The 17535-nt window shown below is 42.5% G+C and overlaps 2 protein-coding genes across 2 annotated transcripts in view; one reads left to right on the top strand and one right to left on the bottom strand.

Annotated features, from left to right (window-relative positions):
- Positions 1 to 14439, bottom strand: part of Smad4 (SMAD family member 4) — a 59383-nt gene extending 44944 nt beyond the window's left edge. The window contains exon 1 of the mRNA XM_042675122.1: positions 14359 to 14439. The gene's annotated coding sequence lies outside the window, so the exon portion shown is untranslated. The remainder of the gene's footprint in view (positions 1 to 14358) is intronic.
- LOC122104264 (basic proline-rich protein-like) lies at positions 14067 to 14759 on the top strand. Its single transcript, XM_042675006.1, has one exon. The coding sequence runs from the start codon at positions 14067 to 14069 to the stop codon at positions 14757 to 14759; it is 693 nt and encodes a 230-aa protein (XP_042530940.1).
- Positions 14760 to 17535: the final 2776 nt, after the last annotated feature.

Below are 17535 nucleotides of genomic sequence, written 5' to 3'. Positions count from 1 at the left end.
CTCAGTCTGAAAAACTAGTAGAGATGTTAGGGCTATATGAGAATCAATAACAACAACACAGGTGCTAGACAGTCATGGTAAGAGTTAATGGGACATAAAGTCAGCAACAGAAACAGGCTTGTTTTTGTATCTATCTAATGTGTACTTTTCGTCTAGCTTTGCTATTAATCATAAGCTGTTTTTCACTAGAAAAACAAATTCTTAAACTACAAAGCCAGGTAATCAAACTTGTTAAAAGACTCTAAAATTAAACAGGCTGAGAATCAATCTAAGGCTTACATTTAAATTGTTTTAGTTAATGAGTGTTGGCACTGACTTCTAAGATGTTTGTTTACTTTTGAGCTTACTACATTACACATGCCAAATGTATTATATTCTAGAAATTATGTGTCTTGATATGTGATTAATAAACTTTAGCCTGGGACTCTCTTTCAAAGTGTTTAAGAACTAGGGTTGGGAAGGTGGCTTAGGGGTAGAGTGCTTGCCTAGCATGCATGAAGTCCTGGGTTCGATTCCTCAGCACCAAATAAACAGAAAAGGCCAGAAGTGGTGCTGTGGTCCAGGGACAGTGCTCAGGCCCTAAGTTCAAGCCCCAGGATTAGCAAAAAAAAAAAAAAAAAAAATTAAGAAACAGTCATGACTAAATCATTGGCACTGAGTCAGTGACAGACACCTATTTCCCTGCATAGGTTAAGATTCAAAACTTCATTCCAAAAATAAAAGCTAAACTCATATGTATGTGTGACATATGTGTTAATGTGATGATAATTGTTTCTGGCTCTTTTGTATGTTAAGTGTATTTGTGTTTCCCAAATAATGTAAGCTTTCTAGAATGTGAATTTATTTATTTGCCAGCCTTGAGGCTTCAACTCAAAGCCTGAGCACTGTCGTTGAGCTTCTTTTGCTCAAGATTAGCACTCTACCACTTGAGTCACAGCTCCACTTCTGGCTTTTTTTTTTTTTTTGGTAGTTAACTGGAAATAAGAGTCCACAGACTTTCCTGCCTGGCCAGGCTTCAAACCACAATACTCAAATTATCAGCCTCCAGAGTAGAGAGGATTACAGACATGAGCCACTGACACCTGGCTAGAATGCAAAATCTGAGAACACTTTGCCAAGCTGGTGTCCTCTAAAATAAATTGTTGATGATGTTAGCCTTCTGCAGGCTTGTATCCTGGTAGCCCTAATTCTGACAAGAGCTTGATGGGGGCTGGGAAGGTGGCTCAGTGGTAGAGTGCTTTGCCTTGCATGCCTAAGGCCCTGGGTTCCATTCCTCAGCACCACATAAGCAAAAAGAAAAAAAGCCGGAAGTGGCGCTGTGACTCAAGTGATAGAGTGCTAGCCTTGAGCTAAAGAGCTGAGGGACAGCGCCCAGGCTCAAAGTTCAGGCACCACAGCCGGAGCCCCCCCTCAAAAAAAGAGCTTGATGATGTTGACAATGACATCATAATTATTATACAAAAATGCTGTGTGAAATGGTAATAACTATTCTGTTAACTACTAAAATTTTAGCCATGATTAGACTAAGTTTTATCTGTTTGGATCCTTCTGAAGCATTTGCATTCAACCATTTGGTCAATGACTATCAAGCATTTACCTGTCAAATGAGTTAGCTTTTAATACTTGCTGTTGGTTTTTATTAATACTTGGTTTTGTTTTGTGTTTGCCTTGTGAAACTTTGTAATGTTCTCTGTTGTGTAGCATTTTTCAGAGACTAGGACATCATCTACAGGACAGAAAGAAGACAAGAATGGATGCCAGGTAAGCCCCGCCTAAAAACTTTCTTCTAAAACTCTGTTGCTTAAATTTGTCCAAGAGCTCCTCATTGGTGCTGAGTCCCACCTGATCTATCTGTAGCTTCCTCTACTGTGGGGCATTTGGGAAAAAGGTAATTCTAGCAAAGATGGAGCATTAAAAGCCAAACCAAAGTAATTAATCAGTAGAATTTTCAGAGAAAACTGTTCAGACACACAATTAAAAATAAAATAACCACTATTCAAACAAAAGAGGAAATGGTCAGAAATAGTCACTTGTGTTAGTGCCTGTAAAACAAGTAACCAAAACTGGGATTTTAAAATAATATCTTATTATCTTTAAGTAATTGTAGAAGGAAATTGCCATTTAACAAAGCAATTTATTAGTATAATGCATCTTGATCATGTCACCTCTTTCAACATTCTCATCTATCCCTCCCAACCTACTCCTTTCCTCACTCTTATAAATTCTGTAGGATACATACTGAATTAACTGCATTTCTCCCCTATTTCTCCCCTTCATTTGTCTGCCTCTCATGCCATGACCCCTCCCCACTCAAGAACTGTCTCCTGGTGTTCATCTGTTGAACTTTGACTATGCCTTTCTAAGGTACACTATTTGAACTCTCCCTTGAATCTGCCATATTTCAGTTAAAACATTTGTATACCCTTGAATACCAACAAATGAATTTAACTTATTAGTTGAAAAGCTAATTCTAGCTTATGAGGGAACACATGCAACTTTTGTCTCTTGGCCTGACTTAACATAATATTTTCCAAGTCTTTCCATCTCTTTACAAATGGTACAATATCATTCTTTTTAATAGATGCGTAAAACTCAAGTGTGTATATATATCACATTTTCTTAATCCATTCATCCATTAAGGGGGGCATCTGGGCTGATCCTATACCTTGACTATGGTGAATAGTGCTGTAATGAACATGGTTGTGCTGGTGGCTTGTGCTGTACCTTGGTTTGTAATCTTTTGGATAAATGCCCAGGAGTGGAACTGCTGTAGGTCTAAGTTTAGTTTTTTGAGGAACCTCCATAATGCTTTCCATAGTGGTTGAACAAATTTACATACCCATCAGGTTTCCCTTTTGGCTACAACTTCCCCAGCATCTGTTATTGTTTGTCTTCTTGATAAAAGGCCACTGTAATTGGGGGGAGATAGAATCTCAGTGCTGTTTTGATTTGCACTTCCTTTATGGTCAGAGATGCTAGGTATTTCTTCATGTATTGGCCATTTTTACTTCTTCTGAGAAGACTCTTTAGCTCATTAGCCCATTTATTAATTGGGCTGTTGGTTGGGTTTTAATTTGTTCTCTATAATATGTATATTAGGTCATTATACAGCTGGTAAAAATCTCCCATTCTGTAGACTATCTTTTTAGCTTGTTGGCTAGGTCCTTTGACATGCAGACTTTTTAGTTTGACAATCCCATTTATTAAGACTTTCTTTGGTTTGCTGTGTTTCTGGAACTTTACACACAAAGTTCTAACCTGCACCAAGGAGTCCTAATGTTTCTCCTACTCCTCCCAGCAATAGCTTCATGGTTTCAGGTCTTACATGGAGGTCTTTAATCCATTTTGACTTGATACTGGTACAAAATAATAGGGATCCATTTTCAATTTTCTGCATGTGGATATCCAGTTTTCCCAGCACCATGTGTTCAAGAGTCTGTCTTTCAGCCTATGTTTCTGGCTCCCTTATCAAATAATAGATGGCTGTAGGTCTATGGGTTTATTTCTGGATCTTTTGTTCTGTTCCACTGGACCACTGTGTTTTTTTTTTTAAGTTCTTATGCATCTATCATTATTTGATTTTAAAATATTTTCATACAACTCTTGATAAAAGGAAAACTCATGTATCTTTTTATTAGTCCATTATCATATAGTTATTTCAAAAAAAGATTCCCTAAGTAATTTATTTAGCTGGATGTCTTCTGACTCCTCCTTGCATTCTCCTTTTAGTAATGTTTTTCGTTTTAAACTTAAACAACAGATACTTCTGACTTGCTTTTTCCTGTGTGTTCCAGTCCTGGGGATTGAACTCAGGGTCTTAGTGCTGTCCCTGAGCTTTATTACTCAAAGATAGTTCTCTACCACTTGAACCATAGCTCCACTTCCAGCTTTTTTGGTGGCTAGCTGCAGATAAGAGTCTCACGGACTTTTCTATCCCAGCTGGCTTTGAACCATGATCCTCAGACCTCAGCCTTCTACACAGCTAGGAATTATAGGTGTGAGCCACTGGCAACCAGCATACTTTTGATTTTTTATTTTAGCCATTACAGTTTGTCCCATTCTCCTATACTAACAACACTAGATAAGAAAATTGCAAAGCCGGATTGGTTGATATCTTCATTTCCACAAGATTTAGCATCAGGAAAAAAAACAAAATCCATAGGTCTGTGTTATACTTGGGAGTAGATCTCTTACCCCTATATGATTTTGTTACATAACTAGCCATTTGGGAAAATTCTGCCACATATTGACCCATTTCCCTATAGAATACATACACATATACACATACACACATACACACATACAGTTTTTTTTTTTTCAATCACAGATACAAGTTCTCCAAAAATGTAACTATCATTTTAAAAGATCAGATTTTATCTTTGGCAACAATAGTTGTTTCCTTGATGTGGTGAGCCAACTTCATTCATTTTCAAAGAAATAGCTGCCAAATATCTAGATCTTAAGAAGTATGATGTATCTATTGGTCATTTTTTAAAAATTTTTAAAGAAGTGGTGCTGTGGCTCAAGTGGTAGAGTGTTAGCTTTGAGCTGAAGAGCTCAGGGATAGTGCCCAAGCCCAGAGTTCAAGTCCCACAACCAAAAAACAAACAAACAAAAACATAAAAAAATTTAAATTATTATCATAAAGGTGATGTATAGCAGGGTTACAGTTACATAACTCAGGTCAACAGTACATTTCTTTTTGGACAATGTCACCCCTTTCCTTGCTCTCTCCCAGTTTTTCCCTATCATCTCCACCCACAAGTTTTATATTTCATTTTCAACATAGGGTCTAGTGAGTACCCCTACTGTATTTGTCCACCCCTTGTCCCTCCATTTCTGTGGCCCCCTTATCCTCCCAAAGACAGATAAACAAGCATGACAGAAAACAAAAGCAGAATCAAAGGGGGAAAAAAAAACCCTTGTTTCCATTTCCTGGAGTTCATTCCCCTAAGTATTATTTTATATTATCACATTATTGGTCATTTCTTAAGTAAATATAAAAACAAGCTGGGTGCCAGTGACTCACACTTATAATCTTAGCTGCTCAGGAGGCTGAGATCTGAGGAATGCAATAAGAAACCAGCCCAAGCAAGGAAGGAGACTCTTATCCCCAATTAACCATCAAAAATGCCAAAAGTGGAGCTGTGGCTCAAGTAGTATAACACTAGACAGTAAAAATTCAAGGACAGTGCCTAGGCCCTGAGTTCAAACCTGAGGGCCAGGACCAAAATAATAAAGCTCAAAAAAAATGTTTAACTATTCCATTTTAAAAAGCAGTAAGTTCAGGGGCTGGGAAGGTGGCTCAGTGGTAGAGTGCTTGTCTTGCATGCATGAGGCCCTGGGTTCGATTCCTCAGCACCACATAAGCAATAAGAAAAAGAAAAAAAGCCAGAAGTGGCGCTGTGGCTCAAGTGGTAGAGCTCTAGCCTTGAGCTGAAGAGCTGAGTGACAGCGCCCAGGCCCAGAGTTCAGGCCCCACGACCGGACCCAAAAAAAAAAAAAGCAGTAAGTTCAGCATGCAACTCAAGTGATACAAATACACTTCCAAGAAATGGACATTGTACTTCAAGTTGTAGAAATTGTGTATTTATACTTTCTATTTAATCACATGAAATATTAAAGACATACACTCAAGGGCATAGATTTTAAAAGTTAAAACTTTTTAGTGCTCCACCAATGTCATTCTTAAGTGAAGCTGAAATTATTTTCAAATGTTTCCCATGTGTGAAGAATACAATAAAGATTCATAGTTTTGGTGCAACTATCCTAATTTACTCTAGGACATCACCAATTTACCACTACTATCCCACTATCATTGTAATTTTAATGTAGTGCTAGGTGCTGGTGGCTACAGCTAGCTGATCTCAGAAGGTTGAGATCTGAGGATCTCAGTTCAAAGCTTGCCCAGGCAGGAAAGTCTATAAGACTCTTATCTTCAATTAACCACCAGAAAACTGGAAGTGGAACTGTGGCACAAAGTGGTAGAGTGTTAGCCTTGAGTGATAAAGCTCAGGGACACTGTCCAAGCCCTGAGTTCAAGCCCCACGACTGACAGAAATAATTAAAATATAATTTTATTGTTATTATTAAGATGTTGAACAGAAGGGTTACCATTTCATAAGTCAAGTAATGAATATATTTCTTGTTTTGAATGTCATCCCCAGCCCTCCCCTCCCTGCACAAGTTACATAGGTCATTTTCTACATAATACATACTGAATGAATAGCATGATTGCATTTGTTTACCCTTCTTCCCTCCCTTTCTGCACTCCCCTTTTGCCTTCTCACTGTAAATCTGAACAATGGAAAGAAAATTACCATTTTAGCTGCATTATGAAAATAATTCTGAGCTGGGCACTGGTGGCTAATACCTGCAATCCTAGATACCCAGGAAGCTGAGATCTGAGGACTGCAGTTCAAAGCCAGCCCAGGCAGGAAAGTCCATGAGACTCTATTTCCAATTAACCACCAGAAAACTGGAAGTAGCGTTGTGGCTCAAGTGGTAGAGCACTCGCCTTGAGCTGAAGAGCTCAGGGACAGTGCCCAGGCCCAGAGTTCAAAGCCCCAGGACCGATGAAAGAAAGAAAGAGAGAGAGAGAGAACAAGGGAGGGAGGGAGGGAGGGAGGGAGGAAGAAGAAAGAAAGGAAAGGAAGGAGGAAAGGAAGGAAGGAAGGAAGGAAGGAAGGAAGGAAGGAAGGAAGGAAGGAAGGAAGGAAGGAAGGAAGGAAGGAAGGAAGGAAGAGAAAGGAGGGAGGGAGGGGGGAGAGAGGGAGGGAGGGAAGGAAGGAAGGAATTCTGATTTCAAGAATCACTTTAATAAAATGGTCCTAGGGATCCCCAGGAATGTATGCACCATCATTTGGGAATCACTGGTTTATTTTTTGGCAATACTAGGGTTTAAACTCAGGGCCTGGTGCTTACTAGGCAAGTGCTAGCTAGACTATCACCTGAGCAACATTATACCCCGGCCCTTTTGCTTCTGTTATTTTTCAAATGCCAGATGGTGTTTATACCTTCAGTTCTCCTATTTCCATTTTGCCAAAATAGCTGGGATGACATTCACTGAATCAGATGAAGTCTCCTGGCCTCAAAACATGATCCTCCAATCTCAGTCTATCGAGTGGCTAGGATTACAAATGAGCCATGGAACACAGCCAGTCTACTATTTTAGGACATTGGAAAATAAGTTGAATTTTAATAACTGATAACTGAAACACCTATTTAATATTATCTAATTTACTCTTTGAAAAGAATCCCATGCAGGGTAGCCCAGGTCTACTAAACAGCAATCACGGTGGATCGTCGGCCTTTAGAAAGCACTCTAGGAGTCTCAGTTATCAGTTTTACTAGGCACTGATGTACTTTACAAATGTCACTTTATAGATTACAAACTAGATAGTGAAACAAAGTACAACAACATAATTACATGCAACTAATTTTCAAGACCAGTTACAAAGAATTTGTGCCATTTTTCTGACAATTAGCTGCATTATTTCAGTATTTATAAATACAAAATTCTTTCTACAACTAATTTTAGTAGGAGATATCAATGACATTGATGCACTTTATTTATGTACAATGATTGCTGGCTTAGTTAGTTCATTAAGTACTACTTGCACTTCTTTCACCAAACAATTCAATTGTTACAATGACTGCCTACCTACATACTGGCATCAAATCTCTAAAACTTACCCAATGAATATTACTGATAAATAACTTTAATTGTTTTACATTTGGAAGCACATTTTGAAGCTAGACATAGTGGCTCAGACCTGTAACCCTAGCTACTTGCAGGGCAGAGATCAGCAAGAGTGCTAGCCTGGGCAAAAGACCTACAAGATCTCTATCTTATCCTAGGAATGTAGAAAGCATAAATAGGAAGATCATGGTTCACACTGGCCCAGACACATATGGCATATATATAAAGTAAAAGGGGTTTGACATGGTTCACATGGTAGATGCTTAGCAAGTGCTAGATCCTGAACTCAACCCCTATTACTACCAAAAATAAATAAATTAAAATACATTTCAAAGTCTGGTATGATAGCACACACCTGTAATCCCAATACTCAGAAGGCTAAGGCAGGTGGATCTCAAGTACCAGGCTAGCTAGGCCTACACAACAACTCCTGGGACTGGAACTCAGGGCCTAGGCACTGTCCAGAGCTTTTGCTCAAGGCTAGCGTGCTACCATTTGAGCCAGACCTTCACTTCTAGCTCTTTCAGTAGTTTATTGGAAACAAGAATTTCATGGATGTTCCTGTCCAAACTGGCTTCAAACCACAATCCTTAGATCTCAGCCTTCTGAGCAGGAGTACAGGTGTGAGCCATCTGTACTCAGAACACATAAAAACAGACACACACCGATTTTTAAAGACCTGAACTGCATATATTCATTCACATTTTAAAAAATTATCCCAGGAACTGGGAAGGTGGTTCAGTGGTAGAGCGCTTGCCTTGCATACATGAGGCGCTGGGTTCAATTCTCAGCACCACATAAGCAAAAAGAAAAAAAGCTGGAAGTGGCGCTGTGGCTCAAGTGGTAGAGCGCTAGCCTTGAGCTGAAGAGTTGAGGGACAGCGCCCAGGCCCAGAGTTCAGGCCCCACGACCAGACCCCCCCCAAAAAAAATTGTCCCAGTATACTGATTTAAAAACAAAGTGTACTAAATTAAAACAAATAATCATGATCAATAATCAAAGCTGTTTCAATTTAAAAGTTTTTAATTTTTTTCCTTTTTTTTCATTTTTTGTTTGTTCTTAATAATGCTTCTTCAAAAAATAATGCCTCTTCATTCTCATTCTGAACCAGGATGTTTTGACATAGAATGACCAAAAAAATACTGCTTTTTTTTAATAGCTCTTCCAGTGACCAGCACTTGAGAGCTACTTCAGGTGATATAAATGGAGAACTAAGGGCTAGTGTAGTTTCAGTGGTAGAATGCTTGTCTACCATGTTGGAGGTCCCAAATTCAATCTCTATTACCAGTTTAAAAAAAAAAAAAAAGTAAAGAGAACTGTAGGTCTGGAACTGTACCTTAAGCACTTCCTTAGTAAACAAAAGGACCTGAGTTCAAATCCCAGTACTGCTAAAAGAAACAAATAAAAGTAAACATGCTCTTGAATGAGCTTTTTAGACCTGTCAATTAGTTGAGATAGTGGAGCAACTTCTTCAGTGTATAATTAATCCCTGACAACAAAAGCTAAATCAATATAACTTCCTTCTTTAAAACCAGTAAAGTAACTAGTTAGCAGAGAGCTAGAAAATTTTATGATTTCCAAGCAAGATAGCCTCCTGTGAAGATGAAATTCCACTGGAAGCTTAGATGTTGATTTAGGGACCTAAAGTCATCTTTTTTCTACTAAAAAACACAAAGTAACACTTTGGAGAATAATGTTTTAAAACAAGACCAACTTCCTACTTAAAATAATGATATACTAACTTCTCATCATGGAAACTAAAGCTTCCTAAAACTTGCTCCTTACAAGTAAACTGAAAAATGGGGAAAGAAGCCAGATACTATGGTACATGCTGCAATCCTAGCTACTGAGAAGGCAAAGGTAGAAGCAGGAAGAAAGTCCAAGGCCAGTCTTGGCAAAGGATCCTATCTCTAAGCAAATACAAACCAAATGGCTGTGAATGTGGCTCGAGTTGTATAGTGCTGAAGTTACAGGTCCTTGGTTCAATGTCCAGTATTGCAAAAATTTTAAAATAAGATTAAGAGAAGAGTGAAGACAAGATGAGAGTGACAGAAAGACAGACAGCCTTGCAAGAAATAAAAATTTTATTTATTTTCTTTTTAAAAGAATGTAAAGTTGACACAGGGAAAAAGAGAACCCTAATGGCTAACCTACTGTGGTTCAATGAACCTGGCTCCACCCCGTCCAACTGAATCAAAATTTCTGTGGGTAGAATGCAGGCATCAGTTATTGGCACAGCTCACTAAGAAATCTCCATTTATGGCCAAGGTTGAAATCTTCTGCTCTACAACTTGGGTGCAGTTCAGTGTTAAGAGAGCTTGTCTATCATTCATACAACCTATGTTTCATTCCTACCAGTGGGAAAGTAAGCCAAGGCACAACTGAGAAAAGGAAAATCCATATACCAACAAGTTTTTTAAACCACTACAAATTCTCATTTAAAATAAAAATATGAAACCAGACACCTATGGCTAACACCTGTAATCCTATACTACAGAGGTTAAGATCTGAGGATTGCAGTTCAAAGCCAGCCAAGGCAGAAAAGTCGGCCAAACTCTTTATGTTCTATTAATCACCTAAATCTGGAAGTGGAACTAGGGCTCAAATGGCAGAAAGCCAGCCTTCAGTGAAAAGGCTAAGGGGCAGCACCTAGACATTGTGTCTAGCTCTGATATCAGCACAAAAATTAAAGCTGGCACTAGTGACTCACACCTATTATCTTAGCTACTCAGGAGGCTGAGATGTGTGGATTACGGTTCAAAGCCAGCTCAGGGAGGAAAGGCCGTGAAACTCATCTCCAATTAACCACCAGAAAACTGAAGTGGAGGTGTGGCTCCAAATGGTAGCCTTGAGCAAAAGAGCTCAAGGACACTACCCAGATTCTGAGTTCGGCCCCACAACTGACAAAAAATAAAATATAAACATAAATATGAAATGCAGAGTACTAGTATTGGAATGTATTTATAATTATCTTTAAATTTAACTTGATTAAGATGTAACAATAAATTCACCAGCTCCTATAGCTGTCCTATGATCTAATCTTCAGGGCCACATTATCACCACTCAATTATTAAGTTTATAGCCAGGCACTATAATCACGCCTGTAATGCTAGCTACTCAGGAGGCTGAGATCTGAGAATCTCAGTTCAAAACTAGCCACAGCAGAAAAGTCTGAGACTGTTCTCTCCAATTAACCTGAAAAAACAGCAAGTGGAGATGTGAGTAGCATTCCCGCCTTGAACACAAAAAGCCAAAGAATACAAGACCATGTGTTCAAGCACAGGTACTACCATAAATTATATACATGCATACATATAATTATAAGAATTGGACCACTTACCATCTTAGACTTGCAAACATAAGCACTACCTAGTCTTCATTCACTCCTCCTGTTTAAAATAAATTTTTCTGGATGCCACATTATACCATGTAACAGTGTCAAGTTGACCCAACCTAAACTATCTTGTTCCTAAAAAACAAATTCAGTCAAATTTTCCATTGCCTAAATTACACATTTTAAGATAAGAAAAAAAAATCCAGCAATCCTAAATTTGTCTCATTATCATATATTTGGAATATTAGGATGCCCACAGAATCACACTGTACGTAGCTCAAGTGAATAAAATCCTTACATATTTGTCAACTGTTTTAAATTCTTATATCAAATGACTGAGTCTTCATCAATTTTGGGCAAAATGCTTAAAACTTGATAATGTAAGAAAACTGTCTTAGATGCCATGTTATACTGGTCTAATTCCTTTAACTTCAACTTCGAACAGAAAATAATAAAATGTAACTGTTCTATTGAGGCTTTGGGGAGGGGGACAATTTGGGAGGGGGGAAAGGGCATTACTGAGGTTTAAACTCAAGGCCTTAACAAAGTTGCTAGGCTGATGCTCTACATGAGTCATGCACATACACCTTTCATGTAGAGTCTTAAACTATTTACCAAGGTGGCCTTGGACTGCAATCCTCCTAACCTTTGCCTCCCAAGTAGATATTACAGGCACTCACTATAATACACAGTTGAGATATGGGCCTGAATCTCCTTAACTTTTTATTAATCAAGATCTTCCCAACCTCTAGAGTAACTGAGGTGTCCAAGTGTAAACCACCACCCCAGCCTTTCAGTTAATTTTATATGTGACCAAGGGTTACTACAGAGTCACTACTCCTCATTATTTTAAACAAACAACAATCTAACATAATCTTCTGGGTAAAACAAGATATCCAGTCATGTTCAATGAGTATTGAAATGGCTATTACAAGGTGATTCAAGAACCATTCATTCTAAAATCACTGAATGAAAACTGAAAGAAAAAGACATGAACTAAAGAGGAAAGAAAGAACTGGCAAAAGTATCAGAAAAAAAAATGTTCTCACAAATACAAAAACTTAACAACACATTAAGCATGTATTTTAAATGTAAAGAACCAGGCAGATTCCGTAAGGTTAACTGCCCCACTGGAGGCCAGCAATCCACAGTTCACTTAGAATGATGTCTAATGATGTTACAACACTGGCTTAATGGGGGGGGGGGGCGCCCCCAAAAACAAAAAAACAGCTTCCAAGTGAGAGAGCTGGAGTGTGACTGGGCTGCATGAATTAGTTTAAATGTTTTAATTTAGGGGAAAAGTAAAGGGATCCTGAAAAAGTATTCATACACAAAGAGAGAAACACCTCAACTGAAGTGCAACCTAAATGAAGATTAATTTTCAAAAATAACATCTGCTGCATCCTAATGCAAGCGGAATTGTTTCAAGAGCAAAGCCATCAGAGAAAGTGAATGGTCCTTATAAAACTCACTACAAAGTATCTCCAAGTGACTTATTCAGCACTAATTTTCATTAATTCTGAAAATGACTTGCAATTGTTTCTTTTCTCTGAGTTTAAGATTTGCACTGAAGGTACTTAGCTAATTAGAAATAGGCATTCCTGCCTCAAGAATTTAAAACTTAACATGAAGTATTTTTTAAAGAAAACTCATCGAAAAACCTGAAAATGCTACTTCTACTTCATAAAATGTTATATTTTCTCTAGGAAGACTTTTAATGTCAGTAATTTACATAATTCCTCACTACATTTGGAGCTAAAACTACTAAAATAATTAATTCTGGTCCACCTCTATTTGTTCTGTAACAAACTCATTCAGAAACACAAACTAGGGCAGCATTATCGAGTAGTAATGAGAAACCCTATTGTTAGATGTTGTATCGACCATTTATTTACACTTTGGAAGAGCGGGTGCTAATATCAGAACTTGCCAATATAGAGAAGTCCTTAGAAGGGAAAGTTACGCGTTAGAACTTACCGCATATATTTCAGCAGAAAGATATTTAGTCTTGACACCAGACAGTAAACGTAATTTATGAAATTATCTCTAAAAATTCCCAAACGCTGCGTTCTAATGGTTACTGTTTGCAACTGCGTATTTCTGGATCTCTTAATTAGGGATTCTACCTGGTTTCTGCTAGCAAAAAAAAAAAAGTATCGAATCTATTTCTTACACCACTGGAATAATCAAACCGCTCCTGAGACAGAAAGGATGCAAAACCTGGCCCCAGACTCCAAGCCTGCAAAAAGTCCTAACCCCCTGACTGTCTTGGGATGTTATTGCTAAGGAAGGGGCAATCCCACCTTCAGCGGCGGTCCGTAACCGGGAGCACTTACAACACGGGACGTAACAAAGCCCCAAAACAGGTTTTTAATGTTTTCAAAACAAAAACAAATTCACCACGGCGGTGGAGAGCGAGCGGGAGAACCATCCATCTTCACCGTGCCCTTTTCCCTCCACACCCGGTAACGGGGATCAGTGAACTCAAACACACGCAGGGTCCGGGGGACACCGAGCTGGAGAGACCCGCACAGCGGCCGGGGCACGCGTGCGGAAGCCAACGCCCTCCATTCTCCACCAAACTCTACTCCGACTTCTACCCCGCGGGCCCGGCCCCCACCACAAGGTGAACTACGCCCCCCCCACCCCACCCCGCCCCGCCCCACCCCGAGACCGGCGCTACGGGAAGCGAAGGCTCCGCGCGGGGCCGAGAGGTGGGGGTTCCCGCACGCCGCCATCACCCACAATACCCAAAAAGTAAACAAATCAAAGCGGGAGACCCGGACCGGAAAGATACAACCGGGAAGAGAAAGTGAGGCACAATGAGGACACAAAACCTGGCCGGGGAGGGGGGGGGGGGGGAATAAAAAGGAATGGAGCGATTTCTTCCGAGGAGATGAAAGGCAGCGACACGCCGCGGCCTCCCCCCCCCCCGCCCCGGCCCCCCGCCCCGCGCCCGGCCGGGGCCCCGGCGCACTCCGCAGGAACAACAAAGAGGAGCTGGAGCGGCTGCCGCCGGAGTTGGACGGGATGGACCGCCAAACTGCGAGTGGAGTTGGGGCCGCGAGACCAAGTTGGGAGACCGAGGGGCTCCGCGAACACCGCGGCCCGTCCGGCCTGGCCCGGCCCCGGTCCTGCCCTACCCTGCCCGGCCCGACCGGGCCGGCGGCCACGCTCGCTACCGGGACGCACCCGGACGCGCGCTCCCGTTCGCCGCAGCCGCCCGGGCCGGGGCCGCCGCCGCCGCCGCCGCCGCCGGGAGCCCCCGCCCCGGGGCGGGGCGCGCGGGCCCGGGGGAAGGGGAGGGGACATGGCGCGTTACCTGGGCTCGGGCGCCGCTCTCCTGCCGCGGCTCGTCGCTCCCGGGGAGCCGCCTGGGGCGCCCGCCCGCTCGCTCCTCGGCCCCCGCCCCGGCCGTCCGGGCCGGGCACGGCAGCCCCTCCTCGGCGCCGCGGCTCGCGCGGGCCGGGCCGCCTCGAGCTCCCGGGCGGCCCCGCGACGGGAGGGGTGGGGGAGGGCCTCTCCCGCGGGACGCCCGCTAGCCCTCACCCGCGCTCCCGCCCCCCCCGGACGGCCGCAGGGCCGAGAACGGAGCGGAAAGGACCTCCGGAGCCGAGCCAGTGGCGGCGAACGCGGGCTCCGCCACCCGAGCCGCTCCGTTACCGCAGCGGCGACGACGACCAGGGCCGTGTTGTTGCTGCCAACTTGTCGGGAGGACACTGAGCATGCGCACGCGGGGACCACATCCGGGTAATTTCAGGGTTTGGCTCCTCTCCCCAGCTGCTCTCCTCTCTCCCGGCTGCTCCCGCCTCCCGCCCCGAGACGAGAGGGTCGCTCTGCGCAGGCGCCCGCGGGCAGTGGCCCGGCCCTGCCCTGGCGGAGCGCGCTGCGCTCTCTCCGCGTGGACTGGCTACCCCTGGAGGGCGTCGTCGGAGAAAGTGCCACCCGGTGCTGGCGAGTACAGCCGAGCATCGCGTCCGAGTCCTGCGTGCAGGAAGTGCTGAGGAAGGTCCCTCGGCCCTGCCTCCCGGGCTTTGGCTTCTGTTTTGTTTGGAGGACCTGAGCGGCTGGGGGAATGCGAGACTTTGCAGGGCCCGGGGGTGGTGGTGGTGTGGTCATGGTCTTCTTTGAGAAGCAGTTGGCCCTGGCTGTGCCTGCCTTGTCTTCCCACCAACTGGGAATCACGAACTCGAGAGACGCGCTGGACAGGCAGGGAGTCACGCATGCAGAAGGAGCCTTGCGGGATTCCCGAGTAGCTGCGCTTCTGGCTGGAAGAGACCTGCAAGGAATCCAGTTGGAAACAACCTCTCAAGCCTGTCACCGTCCCATTCACTAGGTCGCCTAGAACTGAGGAAGTCGCTGTGCAAAACAGTGGATGGGGTGGAGGAAAGGCACAATCGCTGCGCTGACTATATACTTTGTGTAGTTGATAATTTAGTAGGATGCATATGCATTTATCATTTAAAAGTGTCAGCCAGGCACGCTGGTGACTCTCACTTGTAATCCTAGCTACTCAGGAGGCTGAAATCTAAGGATCCAGATTCGAAGCCAGCTGGGGCAGGAAAAGTCCATGAGAATCTCATCTCCAATTAACCACTAAAGTAAAATACTTTGAGTAGGAAAAGCTAAGGAACACTGCCCTGAGTTCAATCCCCAGTACCTGCACGTACACACACACACACAACCCACAGGTAGATATGTGACAGTGGTAAAAACACATTTTTAGCATGTGCAAGGCCATAGGGTTAATTTTGCAGCAAATTTTTTTAAATTTAAGTTCCAATAAACACGTGCTAATTATATGAAGCATCGCCCTTCCATGTGTAGGCAGCCAGGAACTACTTCTGTCAGGAGCCCCCCAAGATCAGTTATTCCGCAGCTCTAAGTCATGTCTTAGGGAGTGTCTTCCTAGACATCATAGCCTGGTCTCTTCCCTCTTCTACCAGGAAGCAGTACAGTGCTAGCCTTGAGCAAAGAAAACTCAGGGACAAACACTAGGCCCTAAGTTCAAGTCCCATGACCAACTTTAAAAAAAAAAAAGTGGCCTTTGAGTTCAAACCCCAAACCCTAGTACCACCAGGAACAGAGAGAGAGACAGAGAGAGACTGTGTGTGTGTGTGTGTGTGTGTGTGTAACCAGCATCTTGATGTCTTGATGAGATTCTTCCGTTTGCTAGCTGTGATCAAGCAAATTGCCATCAGAATGAACCTATGGAGGGGACCACATGTCAAAGAATTGAGGTACTCCAGGTGGCAAGCTGCCATCTGCAAATTAGTGCTCCCTGATGCCTGTGATTTAAGACTTTTTAAAAGTAGTTTTAAGGGAATCCATTTCCAGATCTTCCATGTACTGTGAACTATTTTCTAATTCTCACTCCTGAGTGAGGTGACTCAAGATATAAAAAGTTCCAGGACAATCAATAGAGTGAGTTCAAAAGCATATCTGTGCCGAGAAAGGAAATGACTATAATGAATGTATATGAAATTATTTTGCAAGTCAGGTGGTTTGTAATTGCCTGAGATCAACAAAATTGAAGGAAAGATCTGTCATCTGATAGGTCATGAAAAATGATTTAGTAATAGATCAATGTGATTCTTCAGTAATACACCTCAGGAGGTTTTTGAATTGGTGTGTGTGCGTGCACACGTGCACACGCACACACACACGCGCGCGCGCACACACACACATATGGGCATACATGTTTTGTTTTTTGGTCAGTTGTGGGGCTTGAACTCAGAGCCTAGGCACTGTCCCTGGGCTCATTTGCTCAAGGCTAGCGCTCTCCTGCTTTGAACCACAGCACTCTTCCTCAGGAGTTTTTTTTTTTTAATTCGGAATCTTCCATCTCATCTGTACTAATGTTGTGTGACAATATAACAAATTTAGAAGGTAAAACAGCACGCATTTATTACCTTGTAGATTTTATGGAGTCTAGAAACTGCTGAGCAAAATCCTCTACAAAGTAAGGCTCCACTAGGAAAACTGAGCTGCTTCTAGGTTCCCATGGTCATTGGCAGCATTTAGTAACTTGAGGACAGCAGACTAGTGGCTGTCACCTGAGGTACCCCTCATTCTTTGACATGTAGTCCTCTCATAGGTTCATTCTGATGGCAGTTTGCTTGATCATGGCTAGCAAAGGGAAGAATCTCATCAAAACATCAAGATGCTGGTTACTCTGTGTGTGTGTGTGTGTGCGTGCACGCGCCTACAGTTTGTGGTTTGAACTCGAAGTCCACTTTTTTTTAAGTTGGTCATGGGGCTTGAACTCAGGGTCTGAGTATTGTTCCTGAGTTTTTCTTTGTTCAAGGTTTGCGCTCTACTACTTTGAGCCAAGCCCCACTTTTGGTTTTTCTGATGGTTAAGTGAAGAAGAGTCTCACAGACTTTGTTACCCAGGCTGGCTTCGAGTCACCATCCTCCTATCTCAGCCAATGCCACTTTTTTAAAGAGTCAGTGTTTCTTTCTCAACCTGGCAATAAACACCTGAGTTCAAAGTGACC

This window comes from Dipodomys spectabilis, unplaced genomic scaffold (genome assembly GCF_019054845.1).
Source record: "Dipodomys spectabilis isolate Male_0828 unplaced genomic scaffold, ASM1905484v1 ptg000024l, whole genome shotgun sequence".
Classification (NCBI taxonomy): domain Eukaryota; kingdom Metazoa; phylum Chordata; class Mammalia; order Rodentia; family Heteromyidae; genus Dipodomys; species Dipodomys spectabilis.
Note: the sequence above shows the minus strand (reverse complement) of the source record. Positions and strands in the feature narration are given on the sequence as shown.